This window comes from Condylostylus longicornis, unplaced genomic scaffold (assembly GCF_029603195.1).
Source record: "Condylostylus longicornis isolate FDR11 unplaced genomic scaffold, ASM2960319v2 ptg000169l, whole genome shotgun sequence".
Classification (NCBI taxonomy): Eukaryota; Metazoa; Arthropoda; class Insecta; order Diptera; family Dolichopodidae; genus Condylostylus; species Condylostylus longicornis.
Genome location: NW_026578137.1, coordinates 172,609 through 198,726, shown reverse-complemented (window position 1 = coordinate 198,726; position 26,118 = coordinate 172,609). Strand labels below are relative to the sequence as shown.

General features: G+C 25.4%; 1 protein-coding gene across 3 annotated transcripts; it reads right to left on the bottom strand.

Annotated features, from left to right (window-relative positions):
- Positions 1–5,553: 5,553 nt before the first annotated feature.
- LOC129616271 (major royal jelly protein 1-like) lies at positions 5,554–25,529 on the bottom strand. 3 transcript variants are annotated; one of them, XM_055531836.1, is made up of 9 exons: positions 25,417–25,471; positions 24,775–24,818; positions 24,421–24,667; positions 8,410–8,809; positions 7,919–8,130; positions 7,110–7,240; positions 6,846–7,032; positions 6,510–6,704; positions 5,554–6,395 (listed from the first exon to the last, which is right to left on the bottom strand). In XM_055531836.1, exons 4-9 carry the CDS (start codon positions 8,728–8,730, stop codon positions 5,597–5,599), a joined length of 1,845 nt encoding a protein of 614 aa, XP_055387811.1. In that variant the 5' UTR covers positions 8,731–8,809; positions 24,421–24,667; positions 24,775–24,818; positions 25,417–25,471; the 3' UTR covers positions 5,554–5,596. The 3 variants fall into 3 exon arrangements, with proteins under 3 accessions (XP_055387811.1, XP_055387812.1, XP_055387810.1); XM_055531837.1 differs by lacking the exon at positions 24,775–24,818 and having other exon boundaries at positions 25,417–25,529; XM_055531835.1 differs by having other exon boundaries at positions 24,421–24,818; positions 25,417–25,476.
- Positions 25,530–26,118: the final 589 nt, after the last annotated feature.

The following is a 26,118-nucleotide window of genomic DNA, read 5'->3' as shown; positions in this document are numbered from 1 at the left end:
ACAATATTAATTTTAATGAAATTAATTGGCGATCATGAATGATAGCAAGCAAAAATCTAAATTACTGATCTACTTTCTACAATTCCTGTTCGCCGGGTATTTTATTAGAAAAAATTTTAAATTTTTGCTCCTTTTTACAATTTTAATTTTAATGAAAGTAATAGGGGATCATGAATGATAGCAAGCAAAAATCTAAATTTCTAATCTACTTTCTACAATTCCTGTTCGCCGGGTATTTCATTAGAAAAAATTTTAAATTTTTGCTCCTTTTTACAATTTTAATTTTAATGAAAGTAATAGGCGATCATGAATGATAGCAAGCAAAAATGTAAATTTCTGATCTACTTTCTACAATTCCTGTTCGCCGGGTATTTTCTTAGAAAAAATTTTAAGTTTGTGCTCCTTTTTACAATATTAATTTTAATGAAATTAATTGGCGATCATGAATGATAGCAAGCAAAAATCTAAATTACTGATCTACTTTCTACAATTCCTGTTCGCCGGGTATTTTATTAGAAAAATGTTTAATTTTTTGCTCCTTTTTACAATTTTAATTTTAATGAAAGTAATAGGCGATCATTAATGATAGCAAGAAAAAATCTAAATTTCTGATCTACTTCCTACAATTCCTGTTCGCTGGGTATTTTATTAGAAAAATTTTTAAGTTTGTGCTCCTTTTTACAATTTTAATTTTAATGAAAGTAATAGGCGATCATGAATGATAGCAAGCAAAAATCTAAATTTCTGATCTACTCTCTACAATTCCTGTTCGCCGGGTATTTTATTAGAAAAATGTTTAATTTTTTGCTCCTTTTTACAATTTTAATTTTAATGAAAGTAATAGGCGATCATTAATGATAGCAAGCAAAAATCTAAATTTCTGATCTACTTTCTACAATTCCTGTTCGCCGGGTATTTTATTAGAAAAATTTTTAAGTTTGTGCTCCTTTTTACAATTTTAATTTTAATGAAAGTAATAGGCGATCATGAATGATAGCAAGCAAAAATCTAAATTTCTGATCTACTTTCTACAATTCCTGTTCGCCGGGTATTTTATTAGAAAAAATTTTAAATTTTTGCTCCTTTTTACAATTTTAATTTTAATGAAAGTAATAGGCGATCATGAATGATAGCAAGCAAAAATCTAAATTTCTGATCAACTTTCTACAATTCCTGCTGGTCGGGTATTTTATTAGAAAAATTTTTAATTTTTTGCTCCTTTTTACAATTTTAATTTTAATGAAAGTAATAGGCGATCATGAATGATAGCAAGCAAAAATGTAAATTTCTGATCTACTTTCTACAATTCCTGTTCGCCGGGTATTTTATTAGAAAAAATTTTAAATTTTCGCTCCTTTTTACAATTTTAATTTTAATGAAAGTAATAGGCGATCATGAATGATAGCAAGCAAAAATCTAAATTTCTGATCAACTTTCTACAATTCCTGTTCGCCGGGTATTTTAATAGAAAAATGTTTAATTTTTTGCTCCTTTTGACAATTTTAATTTTAATGAAAGTAATAGGCGATCATGAATGATAGCAAGCAAAAATGTAAATTTCTAATCTACTTTCTACAAAAATTCCTGCTGGTCGGGTATTTTATTAGAAAAAATTTTAAGTTCTTGCTACTTTTTACAATTTTAATTTTAATGAAAGTAATAGGCGATCATGAATGATAGCAAGCAAAAATCTAAATTTCTGATCTACTTTCTACAATTCCTGTTCGCCTGGTATTTTTTTAGAAAAATGTTTAATTTTTTGCTCCTTTTTACAATTTTAATTTTAATGAAAGTAATAGGCGATCATGAATGATAGCAAGCAAAAATCTAAATTTCTAATCTACTTGCTACAATTCCTGCTCGCCGGGTATTTTATTAGAAAAATTTTTAATTTTTTGCTCCTTTTTACAATTTTAATTTTAATGAAAGTAATAGGCGATCATGAATGATAGCAAGCAAAAATCTAAATTTCTGATCTATTTTCTACAATTCCTGTTCGCCGGCTATTTTATTAGAAAAATGTTTAATTTTTTGCTCCTTTTGACAATTTTAATTTTAATGAAAGTAATAGGCGATCATGAATGATAGCAAGCAAAAATGTAAATTTCTGATCTACTTTCTACAACAATTCCTGCTGGTCGGGTATTTTATTAGAAAAAATTTTAAGTTTGTGCTCCTTTTTACAATATTAATTTTAATGAAAGTAATAGGCGATCATGAATGATAGCAAGCAAAAATGTAAATTTCTGATCTACTTTCTACAATTCCTGTTCGCCGGGTATTTTATTAGAAAAAATTTTAAATTTTCGCTCCTTTTTACAATTTTAATTTTAATGAAAGTAATAGGCGATCATGAATGATAGCAAGCAAAAATCTAAATTTCTGATCAACTTTCTACAATTCCTGTTCGCCGGGTATTTTATTAGAAAAATGTTTAATTTTTTGCTCCTTTTGACAATTTTAATTTTAATGAAAGTAATAGGCGATCATGAATGATAGCAAGCAAAAATGTAAATTTCTAATCTACTTTCTACAAAAATTCCTGCTGGTCGGGTATTTTATTAGAAAAAATTTTAAGTTCTTGCTACTTTTTACAATTTTAATTTTAATGAAAGTAATAGGCGATCATGAATGATAGCAAGCAAAAATCTAAATTTCTGATCTACTTTCTACAATTCCTGTTCGCCTGGTATTTTTTTAGAAAAATGTTTAATTTTTTGCTCCTTTTTACAATTTTAATTTTAATGAAAGTAATAGGCGATCATGAATGATAGCAAGCAAAAATCTAAATTTCTAATCTACTTGCTACAATTCCTGCTCGCCGGGTATTTTATTAGAAAAATTTTTAATTTTTTGCTCCTTTTTACAATTTTAATTTTAATGAAAGTAATAGGCGATCATGAATGTTAGCAAGCAAAAATGTAAATTTCTGATCTATTTTCTACAATTCCTGTTCGCCGGGTATTTTATTAGAAAAATTTTTAAGTTTGTGCTCCTTTTTACAATTTTAATTTTAATGAAAGTAATAGGCGATCATGAATGATAGCAAGCAAAAATCTAAATTTCTGATCTATTTTCTACAATTCCTGTTCGCCGGGTATTTTATTAGAAAAATTTTTAATTTTTTGCTCCTTTTTACAATTTTAATTTTAATGAAAGTAATAGGCGATCATGAATGATAGCAAGCAAAAATCTAAATTTCTGATCTATTTTCTACAATTCCTGTTCGCCGGGTATTTTATTAGAAAAATGTTTAATTTTTTGCTCCTTTTGACAATTTTAATTTTAATGAAAGTAATAGGCGATCATGAATGATAGCAAGCAAAAATGTAAATTTCTAATCTACTTTCTACAAAAATTCCTGCTGGTCGGGTATTTTATTAGAAAAATGTTTAATTTTTTGCTCCTTTTTACAATTTTAATTTTAATGAAAGTAATAGGCGATCATGAATGATAGCAAGCAAAAATCTAAATTTCTAATCTACTTGCTACAATTCCTGCTCGCCGGGTATTTTATTAGAAAAATTTTTAATTTTTTGCTCCTTTTTACAATTTTAATTTTAATGAAAGTAATAGGCGATCATGAATGATAGCAAGCAAAAATCTAAATTTCTGATCTATTTTCTACAATTCCTGTTCGCCTGGTATTTTATTAGAAAAATGTTTAATTTTTTGCTCCTTTTTACAATTTTAATTTTAATGAAATTAATAGGCGATCATGAATGATAGCAAGCAAAAATGTAAATTTCTGATCTACTTTCTACAACAATTCCTGCTGGTCGGGTATTTTATTAGAAAAAATTTTAAGTTTGTGCTCCTTTTTACAATATTAATTTTAATGAAATTAATTGGCGATCATGAATGATAGCAAGCAAAAATCTAAATTTCTGATCTACTTTCTACAATTCCTGCTTGCCGGGTATTTTATTAGAAAAATGTTTAATTTTTTGCTCCTTTTTACAATTTTAATTTTAATGAAAGTAATAGGCGATCATGAATGTTAGCAAGCAAAAATGTAAATTTCTGATCTACTTTCCACAATTCCTGCTTGCCGGGTATTTTATTAGAAAAGTTTTTAATTTTTTGCTCCTTTTTACAATTTTAATTTTAATGAAAGTAATAGGCGATCATGAATGATAGCAAGCAAAAATCCAAATTTCTGATCTACTTTCTACATTTCCTGTTCGCCGGGTATTTTATTAGAAAAATGTTTAATTTTTTGCTCCTTTTTACAATTTTAATTTTAATGAAAGTAATAGGCGATCATGAATGATAGCAAGCAAAAATCTAAATTTCTGATCTACTTTCTACAATTCCTGCTCGCCGGGTATTTTATTAGAAAAATTTTTAATTTTTTGCTCCTTTTTACAATTTTAATTTTAATGAAAGTAATAGGCGATCATGAATGATAGCAAGCAAAAATTTAAATTTCTGATCTACTTTCTACAAAAATTCCTGCTGGTCGGTTATTTTATTGGAAAAAATTTTAAGTTTTTGCTCCTTTTTACAATTTTAATTTTAATGAAATTAATAGGCGATCATGAATGATAGCAAGCAAAAATGTAAAGTTCTGATCTACTTTCTACAATTCCTGCTCGCCGGGTATTTTATTAGAAAAATTTTTAATTTTTTGCTCCTTTTTACAATTTTAATTTTAATGAAAGTAATAGGCGATCATGAATGATAGCAAGCAAAAATTTAAATTTCTGATCTACTTTCTACAAAAATTCCTGCTGGTCGGGTATTTTATTGGAAAAAATTTTAAGTTTTTGCTCCTTTTTACAATTTTAATTTTAATGAAAGTAATGGGCGATCATGAATGATAGCAAGCAAAAATCTAAATTTTTGATCTACTTTCTACAATTCCTGTTCGCCGGGTATTTTATTAGAAAAATGTTTAATTTTTTGCTCCTTTTTACAATTTTAATTTTAATGAAATTAATAGGCGATCATGAATGATAGCAAGCAAAAATTTAAATTTCTGATCTACTTTCTACAAAAATTCCTGCTGGTCGGGTATTTTATTGGAAAAAATTTTAAGTTTTTGCTCCTTTTTACAATTTTAATTTTAATGAAATTAATAGGCGATCATGAATGATAGCAAGCAAAAATGTAAAGTTCTGATCTACTTTCTACAATTCCTGCTCGCCGGGTATTTTATTAGAAAAATTTTTAATTTTCTGCTCCTTTTTACAATTTTAATTTTAATGAAAGTAATAGGCGATCATGAATGTTAGCAGGCGAAAAAGTAAATTTCTGATCTACTTGCTAGAATTCCTTTTTGCCTGGTATTTCTTTAGAAATTTTTTTAATTTTTTTGCTCCTTTTTACAATTTTAGTTTCAATAAGAGTAGTAGGCGATCATGCATGTTAGCTGGCGAAAAAGTAAATTTCTGATCTACTTGCTACAATTCCTGCTTGCCTGGTATATTGTTAGAAATGTATTTAATTTTTTGCTTACAGAACTTCTACAGATTGAAGGGAAAGGTGCTACAATTCAAACCATTTATTTGGCTCAACTTTATTTCTTATTTATTAAATAAAATAAAAGGAAAGTGTAAAAAAAATTTTTATTTCTCCTTATAACATTTTTTTTTTAAAAAATTTGAGTTTCATTAACATTTTTCGGAATTCTTAATTTATTGTTATTAAAATTAAAGAATGCTGTTCCTTGAATACTTCTCAAATAGTTTTCATGATGAAATTGTGTTGATGATGGTGGTGATGTTATTACTGTTGGAAAATGATGCAATTGATGATGTGGTTGATGATGATGATGTTGATTATGATATTGATGATGATAACTATTATGATTTATTCCTTTTCCAATTTCTAATTCAGATGATGATGATGAAGATGATGATATTGATGGCACTGGTAATACTGAAGTAATTTTTTTCGATGGAAATTCTTCACCTTGATTTAAGGCCGTGAATGGATTAGTTAGACCTCGATTTATTAAACCAACTGATTCATATTGATATGGTTGTTCAATACCAAGAAAATATTGATTTGATTGTGATGGAAATGGTTGTTTACGATCTAATAATGAATTTGAATGTAATTGACCAAAGTTATTGTTGTTATTATTGCTTGTAGAATATTTTGTTGATGTTGGAACAATACTAGAAGCTGGCAATGATGATGATGATAATGTTTTAGATTGTAATATTGTTGGATTTTGATTATATATTGTCGTTCTTGAGTGTATATCATTAACAAGATTTATTGGTAAATTCATTTTTGTTATTCTTATATTATATTCATTTTTATTTAAATTTTTTAAAAAATATCGATGAAATTTTGATGATAAAGAATAAAATAAATTTGGTTCACTTGTTGATAATGACATATCGGCAACAAATTGTAATGCAATTGGATCATATGCTATTATTCTATATATATGGAATTAAAAAGAAAAATTAAAATAGAATAAAATAAAAAACAAATAATTCGAGACATAAAAAATAATAATTCGAGAATTAAATAATTCTAGATTCTTAACATACGTTTGCTTATTTGTATTTGGATTCCATGATGCAACTGCTGTTTCAGTTAAAGGACTAAATATAATACTACTATCAAATGGTGATACTGTTAGACCGATACCTTGAGATGATTTTTTTCCAACTAATTTAACTGGTAGAACTTCATTATTTGATAATGGTCCAGCTCTTAATACATCTTTTGTAACAGAAAATAACCTTAATGAAATTATGAAAACAAATGCAAATAAATTAATAGGTATTTACTTTTAAAATAATTACTTCGTTATCATCAAAAATATCAAATTGACTAAAGGTGAGGAATTAATTGTATAAAATTTTTTGCAAAAATCAACCTACCTTTCAGTTGCTAATGGTTGAAAATAAATGATACCAGTTCTTTCATCAAATGTTAATCCAACAATACCATCCATTAAAACAAATTTTTGTCCATCAATTTCGGATTGTGCAAAATCAGGATCTGGATACATTGATGGATGTGATACTCTCCATGTGAGATCATTACCACTATCATACACCACAATTGCTTAATGTAAAAATAAATTTTTTAAAATTGAAATTTTAAATGAAAAAACGTGAGAAAAGAAAAAAGAAAAAACCTACCCGGTTCTACAGTATCGCTTATATAAACAAAAACATCATCACAATTACCACCAGGTTTTGATGTTGTTTCATCAATAATCAAATTCGTGAATAAAGATTCGCCTCTTATCACTTCTTTTGGAAAATCGATTCTAATAAATTTATAAAATTATTTTTGTTGTAAAAAAATGGAATCTATTTTTTATATGCATATACATATATGTATACATATATATATGCAGGATGATTCAGTATTAACTGACATAACATATACCATCCTTTAGGGCATCAAAAATGAGTAGAATTTTTGTTCAAAATTGGGTGTCAAATCCCAACGGCTTCTAAAGCACACGAATTTTAAAGAATTTTAACGAAATATCTACATGTCCAAGTTTTTTTGCTTATTACTTTCCTTCTGAAAAAAAATAGAAACTTAGAACAACAGTTTTTGAAAAGTTTTTTTATTTTTTGCACTTTTCTCTAACCCGATAATTTCGTAGAAAATTTTTTGAACTTTTTTTTACATAATTTGTACAGCTGTTTAAGTTTTAATTTAAGCCATCAATCGTTAAAAATCTTTTATGGTACCAAGATATGCCACCAAGATAAAAAATTCCTAGGTCAAGAATTTCAAGTAAAGGGCTTCAAACTGTTCATTTTTAGCTCCTATCTTTTTCGGATTGAAAGTTATGAGCAAAAAAGTTTGGGCTACTAGAAATTTCGTGAAAATTCGTTAAAATCCCTGTATCTCGGAAACCGTTAATAATTGACAATAGTTTCAAAAAAAAAATTTACCCATTTTTATTTCAATCACCCGTACATAACATTACCTTCTAATAACTTGATTTGTATTCAAATCAAATATTAAAATTTTTGGTGGACATGTTATTTCATAATCTTCTAATGATCTAGAAACACCAGCATCTAATGCCCATAACCGATTACATGAATCAATACGAAGACGATAAACAGATACCAATCCCAAATCACTGCAATTATATTCTTTAAGACTTACTGTATGAAATGACCAATCTGGAAAAGCCTATTAAAAAAAATGAAATTTATTAATAGTATTTTTTTGTTTCTGTAATTACACATTCAGTTTTACAATTTATTTTATTAACTGAAAGATTATGAAGTTTTAATGGATGCCAGCGAAGTCCCCCCAATGTCAATTCCAAAATGAAAATAAAAATTTAATATTAATACAAAAGGTTTGTATCTATAATAATAAAACATTTTATTATTATGGAGACAAACCGTATTATGGCCAAATATTTGATTGAATTTAATTATTAATAACAATAATAAATATTTTTACCTGTAATTTTGGTGATTTATCATAATGATATTTTGATACTGTACTAACAGTGGCCGCTACACCAGAAAATAATCTTGGTGTTGCAATAAATATTTTATCATATGACACAGCTAAACCTGTTGCAACAATATTTTGTGGATTATAAAAACTTTTATCATTTATTGGTAACTTATTATTATTTTCAAAATCATATTCTAATAGTTTCCATTGTTTTGTAATCATATTATTTGCATTTGTAGGTTCTTGTAATAATGATGTAACACCATAATAAGAGCAGATTAAACAAAAATGTATAAAATTTCTGTAAAACTCAATCGCCATCTTTATTCAAAATAAATTAGACGAAGAAAACAAAAAAAAAGAAGACACGTAGTTGGAACAAGTTTTTGTTATTTATTTTCTGAAAAAAAAAATTATTAAATTGTAAATATTCTTTAGTTTAATCAGATAAAATAAAAAAATGTGTATGGTTTTGATAGAACAAGTTGTCAAAAATGAATTTGGTAACTTTAAGATAAAGGAGGATTAAGATTTAATAAAATTTAACTTTCCATCCGCCCTCTTATAACTAAAATTTTATGTGTCAATATTATGTCAGTTGAAAGAAAGTATACGTACATACGTATTAAAAAGGAAATGTGCTATTTTACATAACCATTAATTGATAATTTGATTAAGTTGTACTTTTTTTTATTTCATAAATAAGAAATGAAATTTATAATTTATTGATTAATTAATTTTGGTTTCTTCTTTTATTTTAACCTTGCACTTGGCACATTTTTTTTTTTCTCTTTCTTTATTTCATTGTGTATGATAACTCAAAATTTATCATGAAAAAGAACTTTGGTATAATCGGGAGGAAAAAAAATTAATCAAAACAAAACTAACGAAAATTAAAGCTATAAAGAAATTTGAAATTCAAGAAAGCCACAGAGAGGAGAAAAAAGAAGAGTTAAAACCAAACACGTTTTATTTTTTCCTTTTATTTTACGAGTATAACTTAATAATTGTTAAAATCACGATAAAGCAGGGAAACGAAGAATTAATATTGTGATTAGCGCTGTCGAAAGTGAAGATTAATCTTCAAAACTAAGATTTTTTAATGCTAATGAAATTTTTAAAAATTCGAATTTCTTACACCTTTTCCCTTATTTTCAAAACTTCACAAAAGAACATTTTGATCAAAGAGACGTTTAATATAGGCAATGCAAAGGAAACCCTATTTCCATGACAGAAAATATTTTTGATCTCCGCTTCACATAATTCAATATTAATCGACTTGACGCAATAACTAAATGCACATACGATTATGGCATTGTCCTTTTCATAAAATTTTCTTATCAATGTCTGATTTGATTTGAATTGAAATCGAGATATTTTGGCATCTTAAATTTTTTGCAATTTAATCCGATTTAACTACTTCTCGAAAGGTTCTTGAAGATTTTTTCTTATCGATTCTTCACAAAAAATATTTTATTTTAAAAATATGAAGATATTTGAACTAATCTATTTGGCAACACTCATTGTGATAAAAAAATTATATCGTATAAAACATTTTGAATGACCAGAGAACAAAAAGAGAGAGAGTTTTCAAGGTCGATTAAATGTGCATGCAGGTTTTTTTTAGCAATTCATAAAACGCGCTACTATTGTTTAATTACTCAATAAATTAAATATAAATGTTACAAATACTAATGTAGAAGAAAAAATCAAACTTCCTATAATTCAATATAATGTAAAAAATGTTTTTAGCGACATTGGAAAGAAAAAACAATAAAAATATGTATGTACATAAGTTTATCTCGATTCTCGATTCGTGTTTTTAAGGAGAATGAGCTAGCAGTGAAATAACCATCTTACCGTTATAGTATTGCTTATTGGATTGTAGTTTTATTATGTATGCACCTATTACAATAGTAATTATATAACGTTAAACTAATTTATGTAATAGAAAAAATTAAAATTAATTATTAAATTTTTTTTCCTATTTATGTATGTAGATAACTACATAGAAGACTTGATGTGAAAAAAATAATTAAAATACTTAATTAGACAAATTAAAACAAACCAAAATCTCATTAAGTACTTTGTAAATTTAAATAGTGTTTAAATGCCTAGATATATCACATGATTTTAAATTTAAACATGTTCCTTTAAACATGTTAATCTCTCTGAATTCTCTGAAAGTTTATTTCTAAAAATGTCTTGGAAAAAATGGTGTAGATCTCGCTGTGACCTTCTCAACAATACCACATCATATTGTGGTAATATTTGACAACTTTCAAATTCAGTATAATAGGGCTTTTTTCCTGAAACTTTTGAATCGAGAGCTTAATAAACAATTTTCTTATAGTTTTCCATATATTAAAAATAATAAGTCCTGATTTTTTTTGTGTCAACATAGAATTTAAAAATTTATATTACTTTTTCGATATAGCACATAAATTAGTTTCTCAATATAATTGCATTTTCAAAATTTGGAAAAACTTTACTTAAAAAGGTAAGAGGGAATATGTAACTCCTTGCATGAGAAAAATATTGCTTTCACACACAATATCTTTGAACTAAAGCAAACAGACTGATAGACAGCCTTTTGTGAGTTGTATAATAATCGATTGGCATGTTCAACATTGCAATAATTATAATTTATCTATGTATATGAGATATAAGATATCTCATATAGCATGTATATCCTTAATAATATACTTTTAATTACATCACATTAAAAGAACAAAAATGTACATACAATTAAAAATTAACATTTATTTTGCAAGGTGTGTCGTATATCGTGTGTGCCATTAAGTGCATTGATTAGATTTAATTGTATTTTTTTTTTCTTTTTTTGAGAAATAACGCTACTATTATTGTTGCTACTCTTAATACTAATATTGAGTTTCTTTAAATTTATTGTTTGACCTTTTTTAAGCAACATTAACTTGTAAAATTGTAATACAAAAAAATATAATGAAATATATACAAACATATATAAATAGAAACGGAATCTTGGATAAAGTACAATACAAATATTAATATGATCAATGAATTTCCAGTATCTGAGAAGGGTGCGCAGATGCTAGTCTTGTTCTTTTTCGGTCTTAAAGATTTTTCCTTCGTATATGCAAAATAAATACTAATAACAGTTCAATTATACTACATCCAATTATTCTTAAATATTATACTCGTACATTCAACGTAATGGCATTTCTATTTTGTTCTTTTTTAAATTAATTAATATATAGAGATCGAGGCTCCGATTATTGACAAAAAACTTTACTCGAAATAACAAACTATTGACAGATTTTCAAAGGAAACGATATACGACACCGATATAATTTTTATTTTCGTCCAATGAACACATTTAGCTTAAATGATTTCATATTCAGATATGACATTTTCATGATAATGAAATTTCTTTAACATTGCAATTATTTTCCACAAAAAAAAGGAAAAAAATTTCAAATAATTTCAAATAATTAAATTAGAATCTTTTCTAAAATATTGTAAGCTATAATGCCTAAACCGAAATTGAAAACAATTGATTTATTATTGGCTTATAGATATACATAGCTACGAGTAAGTAGGTAAGCTTATTGTGTGCCTAAAAAAAAGAAAATCACTTAAAAATGTTAACTTGCTCTACATTATTGTGAATGGAAATACCGGTTTGGATAAAAGATTTTTTGCTCGTAAGTCTCTTTTGATTTTTTTTTGCCTTGGATTTTTTACCTTTTTTTTTTCTTTTGCAAATTTAATGTTTTTATCCTTCTTTGTTTTCTTTGTTTATACTCGATCATGCACATGGTATTATTAAAATAGATTAAAAATTATAATATAAACTTACATATAATACGGTAAATATTCCTAGAGTGTTCGAATCTTCTTAAATCAGGTGCATTACATTCCAAGTTAATTTTGGACAATATTATTTGAAATTGTATTCCCTCTGCTTTGGAATTATATTCCTTCTGCTTTCGAATTTCCTCATCGATAAAACAAAATTTCGTTTATTAATTTCGAAAACATTACTCGTTAGTTACCCGTACTCCTTCCTTCCTCTAAATCAAAACTATATTAGAAATGAATATTTTAAACTATTCGCTATCAAATTTTGTCATATCAACTATTCTTGAAATATACTTATCGTATTTTTCGTCAGTGTTATATTCTATATAGTTGGCGTGATATTATAGTTGGCGTATATTTATTTGAATAACCCATATTCAACTATAATGACACTATTGAAAATTGAAATGAATGCACATTTTATTTTGTTATATTTTTCATAAATTATAATAATATAATATTTAAAATAAATTGGTTACCAACTATTCTAATCTTATCCTGTATATAAATAATATTTTTATGTTGAATTTTTTTTCTAGTGTTATGGCATTCTTTAGTGCAATAATCAATACTGCATAGCTAAACAAATATAACAAAATATTTTTAGTTCAAGAAAAGTTCTATTGCAAAAATTGTCCAAAATTGTCCAAAAAAAAAAACCCAATTTTTTTTTTTTTTTGGTGAATGTCATATAAAATATAAGAAAAAACACAAATGCAAAGAAAAACAAAAAGAGAAGAAAAATGCTATCAAACAAGCTTCTTTAAAATCTTTAAATTGCCACACGGAAAAAATGCAATTCATGTGGGATTATCGAATTTATCAATGTCAAATTTCACACAATCAAAGTTCTACAAAATTTTCTAACGATCCAATTTACTTAGGTGAAATGAATTCAAATAATTTTAGTAATTTAATTGATAATTTTTATGAAGTTTGAAGTTATTAACTTTTCTTTTTGTTATTTTGTATTCTGGCAACCTCAAGAATTCATGTGCATATAACAATATATGGATACGATTTCGATATACCAAGTAGTATAGGTATAATATGTAAATTGAATAATAATAAAAGCGACAATGTAAATTTGGACCGGTATTTTAAACGACCAATCCTTAAAAACAAAAACAAAAAAGCCGGTTTACTGACAGAGATATCCTACTGTACTACATATACACTCCTGGGAAAAAAATATTGTTATACGAGTATGTGCACACGAAAGTGTTTCTTTTTTCTTTTCTTTTTTATAATTATTTTCCATTTTAATATTAAAACTTAAAAAATTTAACAATATTTTGAATTTTTTGCAAAAATTGCAATTCAATCAAATTCTTTTTTTTTTTTTATTTTTTTTTTTTTTTTGCTCAAAACTAGAATAAATTAAGAGTTAATTGTATTAATAATGTAAACATATATTAAGCACCACAAATAAAATTTGAAGTACTTGTTAAGAGCTTATACAATGACGACTCAAAAATTCAACTTGATAATTATTCATATTGAATGCAAGTGACTATTACAAGATTAGAAGTATTATGCTTTCACATCAAGTCTTGTATAAATATTAAAATTTTAATGGCATTCAAATGTCGTTGAAAATTATAAAACTGTCAAAATTCAGTTCATTTCTTAGGTTGGAATTACATAAAGTGTTCTATGAAAACAAAAAAAAATAACAAAGGTGAATTTATTTTTATTCAGAAATTTTTGAATATCATTCATTTCTGTCCGAATTTTTATTAAAATCTTAGAGCGGATTGAAATTTGTCATTAAGAAAGGAAAGCTCTAACTACATTCATAATATTCTTACGCTATTTTATCATGTCTAACTCTACAAACGGCTTGGCAACGTTATAATATCTCGCCGAATATAATTCGTAGTTAACATTCTAAATTTATAAAATGTTATTATAATAACAAGTGAGTGAATTGCAGGGTGTGGTAGACAATTGCATGATTTTCTTTTCCTTCTGCAAGATCAAAAGATTTTATATGAAGTTTTATGGAGCAGAAATACATGACAAAACAATGTAGAAAAAAATTATCAATAGAAATGAGAAAAGGTTGTGACGCAAGAAGAAGAAAAATAAAAAAAAAATTCATACTTCTACATCTAAATACCAAAAAAAAAATGTAACTTGTGAAATTTTGTTGTTTTTTGAATCTTTCCAAGAGGTCACACTCATACAATATTTTTCTCAATTTCTGATGTTATTCTAGAATGTTTGAATCTTCCCGCCCTGTAAAATTTCTTTACATTATTGGCGTTAGTATGATTTTATTGTTGCAATCAGGGAAAGTTTATATATTTGATCTATTTATATAGAGTATGCTAAAATTGATTTTATAAATTTATTAATTGTGAATTCGAATTATGGGTGAATTGGTGAACACATTACCAACAGTTGAACTCATCATCATCAATGGCTCTACAACCCGGACTGGGTCTTGGCCTCCTCTAAAATTTGCCTCCATCGGTCTCGTTCTTGCCCCAGAGTTCGCTAGTTTCGTGCGCCTATTCGCCTGGCATCGTTATCCACGCAGTCGCTCCATCTTAATTTAGGTCTCCCTGGTCTTCTGGACCCTTCAAGTCTTTGTAAAAATATCTTCTTTGTGGGGTGGGTCTCTTCACGTCGGATGATATGTCCTGCCCATCTCAGTCGTCCAATTTTAATCTTTTTCACAAGATCTGGCTCCTTATACAATTCGTACAACTCATTGTTGTATCTTCTTCTCCAACAGTTGAACTATACATAGATATATAAAGAAATTACTAGCTAATTTACTTTTTATATATTAAAATATTTATCTCGAATAAAAATTAGTCCAGTACATGACAAAAACCACATGGAGTTTTTTTTTTAACAAAACAGATACCGCTGTCGTTCCCCTTTCCCACGTCCCTTTTCACATTTACTTATTTTAAAAAGCAAAATCCTTTCAAATTCAGGAAAACAATATTGCGGATAATCAGAGAATAATTATGCAAATGCAGATACATGTATGCATCTTAAATATTTTTTCATATAGATAGATCATGAGCGCGCAAATCAAGAATAATTGCGCAATTTGGCAAGAATATAAATTTTATAATTTAGCTTATCCCTTACGGGGAAAAAAAATTCTAAAGCAAATCAATTATTTTGTTAAAAAATAATCACATTTTATTTTAACTACTTATGTAGTTGTCTATTAAGTCTATTAGGTATTTTTTCTTATATCAATCTATTCTATACATTTGCTATTGGTATGAGGGGTGGCGGTAGCTGTCGCGCACGCTTAAAAGGTAATATTATTAAGAAGCGCAGTATATTTGTTTTTTCTCTGAGCAATTTTTTTTAGCCGGAACTTTATAGCTAATTTTTGTTTTTTTTTTTTTTTCATTTGTTTGGATTTAATTTCTTTATTAAAATTTTTTTTACCTTGTTTGGTTGTTTCTTTTTTGCACTTTTGTACTAACAAAAAAAAACTGGTGATTAACCACTTTTGTTAAAAATTTTTAATGCTAAAATAATTTTGTTATATCCTTGAGCAATAATTTATCATGATAAATTTTAAGGCGGGTTAGACTTATTGTCACAACACTAACATGAACAAACGCATTCTTAACCACAAAAAAAAAACAAAATGGAATTTATTTTTGGAAATGTGGTCGATTAAAAATATATTAACCAATATTTTATTTCTTATTACCTTTCGCGAGTTTCCCTTAAAATTTCATTCGTCTACATATATAATTGATTGAAATTTTAATAATTTATAATATATACAGTGCGTGTGCCATATTATTTATCATAATAAGATTAATTGTAAAAATTAAGCATATAAGTAGTTACCGACTTATAAGGTGCACAATAGATCGATTATACGAGGTCGCAGTGCACTGTTACCCCGATTATATAAATCTACAATTATTGTCGACTTGTATTGCTATACAACTTTAATTTAAATTAAAAGACAGGAATGATTCTTTGATTGATTTAATTTGTTTTTAAATGAGGGGCAGAACTCAGTTTCCTTTAATAATTTTTTCACAAATTTTTCAAAGTTTTTTTTTAAATAGTTTTACGGCACTTTAATATATTTTAAATGTCTTGAAAATATTAACTACCTCACTGTATACTTAATAGAATGATAAACAAATTAAAAGAGAAGTGTGATAGCTATTAATAAAAAATAACCTTCGAAACAAAATTTTTTTTTTTAACATTAAGCGGAATTTCTGCATTCCATTTAAAAAGAATTTTTATTAAAATTATGAGTGCTTAATTTAAAATAATTTGTTTTTGTACCATTTCCTTGATATATTTGTCAAGAAAAATTGTCTCTATACACAATTAAATTTTATTAATTTCAAATTTCAAACTTTCTAACATAAAATTTGATACATGAAACTAGATAATTCGCTAGATCTTTAAAACCTTTACCCAATTCTTATAATCAATATGCACATTAGAACTGTTACAGTCCTCCATAAAGGTAAGCCCCGACATCTTTCAGGTTTTCGGGCATATATGCTCAAGGTGCGTTCCAGTTAAAACTTAAAAAAAAAAATTATTTATATACATAACTTTATAGAACACCTCAATATTAACGAGCGCCTATAATCATAAACTACGAATTATGATTCGTGATTTATAAACAGACATGCAGAATTTCTGAGTCTTTCAAAATGGCATAACCATGAGACACAAGTTAAATCAATTATGATTATTTTACATATAATTTATAGCTCTTTATTTTTCTTCATACAATTATTTAAATTCGAGCTCTTTTTTTTTCTTTAGAATTAAGAGATCACACTCATACAATATTTTTCTCAATTTCTGATGTTATTCTAGTACCAATCCCGTATATACATAAATAGAAGATGATTTTGGTTCTATCAAAATATTCAAATAAAATTCCCGAATATATGTAATAAAAATTTAAAGAAGAAGGAAACGACAAAATTTTAGATATGGTAAATCACAATAAAATTTAGAAATATTTTTTTGACGAATACTAAAATTATTAGAGTAAAAATTAAAGAAAAACAAACAAAACTTATTGCATTATAACTGGTAAATATTGAAATGATTTTATAGAGTGATGGATTCAAGCAAATTCAAGCGTTAAAAAAATTTATGAAAAGAAAAAAACGAAATATTTGACAATGAAAAATATGAAAAAAATATGAATACGAGTATATATGTGTGTATTTATTTATGCAGGGGTTTTTATTTGCTTCTTTAAACTTATTAGTTCATTAACTTAAATTAGATGCATTCAAAGATGCTTTATTCAAATATAGATTATAAAAAAATATTAAATTAACAAATTATAAAAGTTTTTTCCTACCAACTCTTTCTGTTATTTCTATTTCTATTAATTTCCTACCTAATGTAAACCTTTAATGCATTAATAATCCTTAAAATATCCGAAATAAATGTACATAACATGTTTATTTATTTGTACTTATATATAAGTCGGTATTTGTAAATTTTACAAAAGTTGCCTTCAATTATTACTATCTAACTGATCAATCTGGCTATGTTGAAAAGATGAAACAATATCAGTTTGAAATAAGATTATTTTTTATTAAAAAATTATTTAAAAAATAAATTTTATAAGATTTTGCACGCAGTTAGTCAAATCAAGTTTTCCGCTTAAATCTTTTGTATTTTACATTATATTTTATTAGAATTAGAATGTTATAATGAGCGCTATATATATCTATATACATATATGTTAACAAAAAAATTGAATTAAATTCAAATAACATTATAATTAAATTTTACACGAAATTATATTTGAGCTATATTATGAACATAATTAAAAATTTAATATAAATAATATTCTAACAAATTAATTGAAAATATATTCAATTAAAATAATTCATAAAAAATGCATTTGGAATGCAATTGAATTGTTAAAAATTTTTAAAATTAAAAAAACAAAACCATTTTAAAAATTTTTATTACAAATAAATTGAATACTGCTGTTCGATATATTTTGAATTACAAAGTATAAAAATATTGCAATTGTGAATTGCTCTTTTTCCAGAAATGTAAAAATCAAGTTTTTTGATTTTAACATTTTCAATTATCTCAAAATGTTAAACATCAATTAAATTAAATGTCATTCAATGTAGTACACTAGAATTTTAAGGTATATTGATTTTGTTATGGGTTTTTCTTTATCTCAAATTAGTTATTTCGGAAATTCTGTAAAAGTAAAGAAAAAAATTTAATTAGTAATTGAAATCTATTTATGTACAATATTTTCGGAATTTTTTCTTATTAAATAGTTTACCATAAAAAATGCATAAATAAAATATTTTATCAGGTTTTGGTAATCTTGTATGATATATAGTTTGAGACCTTTGATGTTGCCAGTGGACTCTTATTAGCACTACGCTATTATCCTTTCATTTCAAATTCTGTCACTAAGAATCGTTCAATTGTTCCATATTTTATCACACATACAGAATTTTCTTTGCATTAGATTAAATATTTCGCAGAACACGTATCATACATCCTCTGAGCATACCAACGTCTTAACAAACACAACGAAAATCTAACGAAATAATATCTTATCTCAATCTTAAATAATAAATCCGATTTTAATTGATGATTATTATGATTATATTACATTCGACTGTCTTTCCGTTACGTTGTTGTTACTGCTGACAAAATTCTGTTTATCTACGTAAGTTATTTAGTTATTTAATAAAAATGCAAAATACTTAAACGATCTCTCTTAAATTCGTATAAAATACTAAAATAAAATCAATGCGGAAAAAAATTGACGACACCTGGTGTTTGTAATATAAATTTGCAAATATATAAAATATAAGCTTAATTATGAAGAACTTTATAAGGTAAATTCTTAAAAAGTCAATAAAATAAATTCAATATACAGAAATATCTGTGTACAACTTAACGCCTTTTAATGCGCTCCATTAAAAGGAACAAAAAAAAAAGAAAGAAAAATCAAAATCTCTATATTTAGTTAAATAAATATGTCTTTTCATATGTCTACTTTCATATATGTATGTAAAACAAATAAAAGAAACAAAACAAAAATTGATAGCTCAACACAATTTAATTGACGTATCGTACTTAAATCATATGGTATCCTTAAATCAAATCTATTCTAACTCCACTTTTAAGCAAAACTGCTATTTTCTTGTTTTCCCTTTTTTATTATTGGATTTATGTATTATTTTTGCTGCACCATAATTAGCGCAAATGTACCGCTTTGCTACCTCTAAAAAGTGAACACCAAGTCCTTGTTGAGCGCACAGTTACAGGAGGCGTATCTAAACCATCCGATCTTTTTGAGAAATCTGTCTCAATGGCAATACTTCATACCTCGTTCAATTTCATAAGGTTTGCTCTAACCAATGTGATAAGTTTGACGCTACCCAAATCCGAATAAAAAAAATGTCTGCTTTTTGTACATTTCACGGTAGTCGAATGCGGCTCGTCGAATTAGATTTATTAAATTATATATAAAAAATTAATAAATTTCAATCCGATTCGAAAAATCATATAAGAAAACCTGTTTAAACATTAAACTTTAAAAAAAAGTTCTTCGAAAAAATTTTCAAAAAATAGTTTAGCATGCTTTCTGATTGTAAGACAATAAATTATATGAACATATTATATACATATACGGTAATTTCAATCTGCTCGCACTTTACCAATTTATATACGGCAGGTAATACACACGTATTTAAAAATAATTCAAGGTACTTTCGGATAAATCAAAAGAAAAGTGAGAAAAGAAAAAACAAAAAGTATTTCAAAATATTTTCAACAAAATTTGTTCACAATCAACCATTTTTAATAAAAATTGTTAAAAATTTTATTAAAAAGCCATTTTTAATAAAATTGGAAAGTTAAAATTGATTTTTTACAATTGTTTATAAATATCTTACACAAATTCAATGACAAAATATAGTTTAAATAATTTAGCAAATAATTGTTAATTAATTTTTAAGAATTTTATAAAAAAATGTCGGTATATTTTAATATACATATATTAAAATAAGAGCTCTCTTTCAGAAGTTTCAACGTGAATTCTTAATGCTCATATGACTAACTCACTCCTCTCGTTTAGTTTTCCAAACAAATGCATAAGAATTAATTTCTTTCATTACGTTATAAAGATTTAAAATTGCGTTACCAATAATACTTCATAATTTTTACTTCCTTTTTATAGATTATATTTAATATAGAAAGTGAAATTTGCTGCTGTTACTGCTCTTATTATTAAAATTTCAAAATTAAAAAGGGAAAATGCTCATAAGCTCAAATTTTTGTGAATAATTAAATAACATTAAAAGAATACTTATTATGAATAATAAAAACACTTATCACTTAACTCACATTAAATGCGTTATGACATGACATTTAAAAATCAAAATATTACCATACGTATTTAACATATAGAGCGAGAGAGAGAGAAAGAGAGGGAGAGATTTCAAGTACTTTAAAATATAACAATAAAAAAACACTATACAATAACAAAAATAATAATAAAAATCAATGAGAAAATTTAAATTGTTGAGAAATCGGAGCACAAATTTCAAAAAAAAAAAACCCTCAGTCCTTGATTATTTTTATTTTTTTAGAAAATATCGTGAGTGCGTGTGCGAGTAGAATTCCCACACGGCAAACACAGAGTGTTTGTTGTCTTCGTTAAGTATCGTAAACATTTTTTTATTTTTATTTTATTTTTTTTAATTGTATAAAATAAATGTTTAACTTTTATAATGATGCTACTAATTGAAGACAATTAAAACAAAAAAAAAAATCTTAAATATTATTTTAAGGGTCATTAAAGTCTTTTTTTTTTTTTTAAATATCAAAAACAAAAAAAACAATGCAAAACAGACAAAAATAAAAAGAAAACCAACACCTTAAACGCAAGATTTCACCTTGAAATTTTTTGTGTAATTAAAAAAGAAAGAAAAATAAAGAAAAACACACCAATAAATTTTGCTTTCTTACTCTTATTTTTTACTCGAAATAATTATTATGATTCGTATAATTAAAGAAAAAAAAAAATAATAGAAAAAAGCATACCTAATTACTATTATAAACTATTAAAACTCCTATTGTTATAAGTGATTAATATGCCAGAATTTTAACAGAGTGTATTATCACCTTCAATGCATAAAAATATCGGTATCCTAAAGCATACAATTTTACATACAAATTTAAATACGTGTATACATACATTTTTTGTATATTAAAATTTACAACCCTCCTCCTCATTCCCTTTCCCCCTTCCTACATACTTCATTGACTTTTACAAAATTCAGTTTATAAGAGAAATTAGAGTGTCTCAGAAGCAGTTGGAAAAACATACTCTCCTACCCGCTCCACACCGAAATATTTCATTTAGTAATAAGAATTTAAAATAGTTTGTAAAGCATCAATTTTTTTTCCCTCAAAACAATTGAAATTCAGGACTTGATTAGAAGTGGAGGAGAGGTGATGTAAGGAGAGTTATCAAATATTAAAATATTTTTAAATATTTGAACAACATTGAACAATATAATTAAATTTTAAATTATTCCCAAATGGTAAAGTATTTTAATCAACATTTCACCTTACTCAGATACAAATTACATGCATTATTATATAAATGTATATATATACATACATAATATCATGATTTTTATGTATTTTTTTTTTATCACAATTAATCATTAAAATTTATTAGTCCCATTTTACATTATGTTAAAATTGTATTATATAAACACATATGTATGTATATATAAAGTATAATTGTATGTTGTGTATAAATTACGTGTTATACAAATAATCAAACATATGTTATAATTTGTTTGTTATTGAATGTGATACATGATGTTTTAAACAAAAATGTACATTTGATCACATGAGATTATATTTAAAATTTCAATATTAAATCTTATACAATTACTTTATGTATTATTTTCTATATTTTATTTAACATAATATATATAGGGTATTTGACAGACTTAAACAATTTCCAGCAAAACTAAGTATAATATGTATATGAATAATTTGGGCATTGTATATAGATAAATGGTAAGAAGAGATTCGTTCCTTTGAAAATTGGGGGCATTAAAAGAAACAACGTTAAAAGGGGTGACTGTTAATCGAGGTATGCCCGTACATACAAGCTTTTTTTTATTTAAAGTTGAAAATAGAAAATAAAATAAATATAATTAAGATTTTCCTTTTCCCAGATCCTTAAAATATGATCCTTAAGAATAAAAACTTAATATTAAAAGTTAATGTTTTCAGAAAACATACTATAATTTAAATAAAATAATCCAAATGCAATATTCATTTTATTCGAAAGGAGTTAATCGTACATATACAAATAATTATTATCCATAAAGAAAAAAAAAAGTTTTTTTTTTTTGATACTTGTTCAGGGGAAATTTACTCTTAAACTTGAACAGAAAACTTGCTTCGCCTTGTATCTTACGATCATTAACTCCACCTAAAAATTAAGAAAAAAAAAATTTTTTTTTCTAATATTTTATTAATATTATTGTTAATTGCCTATCTTAGGGGGTATATTTTAAATTTCAAACTGGAAATACACATACATTGTACACATAGTGTTCAAATTCAAATTATAATAGATTTCATTAACAACCATAAACTATTAGGTTGTATTTTAATATTTATGACAAATTAATGTTAAAGTATATGAGTTTAACTAGTTTAAGATTTTGCAAAATGTGAAACACAAATGATATTGACAAAATTATTAAAAAGAAAAAAAAACAACTTTAGTTTTTCGCTTATAATCAAATTTGCTCTATAGTATAACATATACGCTAACATATAACAGAATATGTGGACAAAAAAACATGTAAGTATAAAAGAAAATCAAAATCTGATAAATAAATTAGACTGGTATAAGAAAAGCGATGATTTAAATAACTTTTTTGATCCTGAGAGAAAGTTTGTTGATTATTTTTTTTAATCTTGAATTTAAATTTAAGAAATAAACATAAGATTCCTTAATCTCTCACAAAATCGTATTCGAATACTATACAAAACTTTAATATTTAAAATAAATTTACAATATAATTTCGTTTGTGTTCACGACATTTTATTATAATTGCCCTTCTACACCCCTTCTTTCAAATGTAAATGATAGCGCTTGTTCCTCAAACTGATATAGTTGATTTTTTCGGCTATTTATTGCGATATACTTAATGATTTCCAAGCAACAGTTGTCTAATTTACACATAAACGTATACATAGAAATTAGTTCTTTTACTTATTTTCTAATATTATATAATAGTATAATATGATTCCTGACCGATAGTGCAGTGGTCATTTGCACTGATCCATTGACTCAAGGGTCTCAGGTTCGAAACCTGGTCAGGTCATTATAAAAAGTCTATTCAATATTTATTCATATAAAATAAAAAATTAACATCAACTAATTATCATTATAATATCAAATATTAAAAATATCAGTAAAATAAAAAAAATTATGGTAGATTCGTCACCTACCTAAAAAAATTCAATGACGCACAAAACTGGTTCATGTTTATCAACTGTACGATGTCAAATGCCAGCCTTATTATCTTCCAAGGAGCGAAATAGGTACAAATTTACATTTCAATAATATATTTTATTTTTTTACATATTTTAATCTACATACAACAAGTATATTCATATAATTATCATTCAAATGGATCAAAATAACTGGAATAAGAGAGTAAATTTCCATTTATCTATATAACCATTTAATTATTTTAATTTTTTGGCAACATTGTGTAAGAAACCCATTTTTCACTTTATTGCTATAAATTCAAGATTTTTTTCAAAGCTTATTCAAGTATAAGGGCATAAGACCATCATCTATTCCGGGAAAAAATTAAAGTGATAATGTCAAAATATTTGAATTTCACGGTAATTGTAAAAATGAACCGTTATTCCAAATCTCTTTCTGTAAGAAGGAAACTCTTTATTTAATCTGCTTTATTCATTTAAAACAATTAAGATTTTTTCAAGTTTCTTAGTAAATAGTCTTAATATTTTATTAGTAAAGTAAAAAATACCAGATCTTTATATAGGACAGGAGATTGTTACACGGGAAAAGAGAGGATAAGCGAGGTATTTAAAACAGAAAGTTCAAAAAAAAAAAGTAATACTTACTTGGATTGCCAACTGTTTTCTGGTTCTTTTCAATTTAAATTCTTAGTTTTTTTTAATTCTTATTTAATTATTTTTTGGTTCACTTTTAATGGTTCTTTTAAATAACAATAAGAAATTAAAAACAATTATCGTTTGACACTTGTTAAAATATTTGAAATTTTTTTTTTCTTTTCAGGTCAGATTCTTTGGATTTGTTTTTTTTCTTTACATTATTATTATTTCTTTAAACGCACATACAATTGCACTTCTGAAATGTAACAATATAAAATTTACAAATTTACAGTATATTAATATATTAAATGTATATAGTCTGATTTTCGACCCAATTAAACAATCTTTAATAATATTATTTACGTATATCAGCGATCGATTTCAAACTTAATATAAAACATTAACCCCTGTAAACGGAATTGGAAATTAATATAACATATTATAACTTAAACTAGTATAAAAGCTGAATTTGGTATCGAAACTCAATTTACTCAATTTATTAACTTAATAACTGCCAATTTATTGTTAAATTGTAGTGAGCATCTATTTATAGAAATTGATGAATTCTAATGTCAAAGATAAAATTTATTGTAATTTCGATGTCAGTTGTACATTTATATATTTCGATATTTTAAGGCTATTATTTTGAATTTAGAAAACTATGTATAATTAAATACAAAATGAAAAGACGATCCCGTTTATGTACGTGGAAAACAACATTTAAAGTTTTCATATTCAGCAAAATTTTAAAAATCTGTTCTTTATTCTAGCTATAATATTTTAGTTAATTCAGATTCAATCTTTATTATAATTAAAATGGTACGGCATATTCTTGATCACTATTTTATTTCGAAACCGTTCTTTAAGTATATCGTATATCATAACGGTAAATTAAATCAAAGGCATACGTTTTTAATCACCAAATTAACCCTTTCAATATCGAAATATAAAATGTTTACTTTAACAATAAAAAGGAATTGTATTTTTTTTTTTTATTATTATTACTTAAATATTTTTAATTTATTTATTTTTCATTAATCCTTAGTATTTTCCCACTCTAATATAATATGAAATGAAAAAGAAACAAAAAAAAACGATTTCAATAGCTTGAAGACCACGCAACAACTGATTTCATTAATTCATAAACCAAAAGTTTTATAGATTGTAATTAAAAATATAAAAAGGAAAATGAAAAAAAAAAAATAAACAATAATATCCCAGCTATAAATATACTTATGTATAAAATATATGTGTATATTCTCATTACAGTACAAATAAATAAGAGTAAAGTATTAAGAAAAAAACAAGAAAAAAACGGCGACGCGGCAAAAGTCGGTATTTTAAACTGAAAATCTTGTGAACGATTAAATTTTTTTTTTAGTTTTTTTGTGTGTTCAACAACAGTTAAATTGTTTATTTTGCCGTTTTGATTTTTGTTCAAAACGTCTATATTAACTCTTTTTTTTTACACCCTAAATTATAAATGTTTAAATAGTACAATAAGTTTAAAAACAAAACCAAAGCGGAACGGGAAAGCTTTAAAAGATTTCCGTTATTAACACAATGAACAACAAGACGGTAAAAGCAGCTGTTTAAGTACCACACAGAAATTGTCCCACACCCACATAGAAACAGATGAAGTTAAAAGAAAATTTTTCATTTTACATTCTGGGTAGTTTTCTTAATTAAACCTTTCAACTCTCGTGC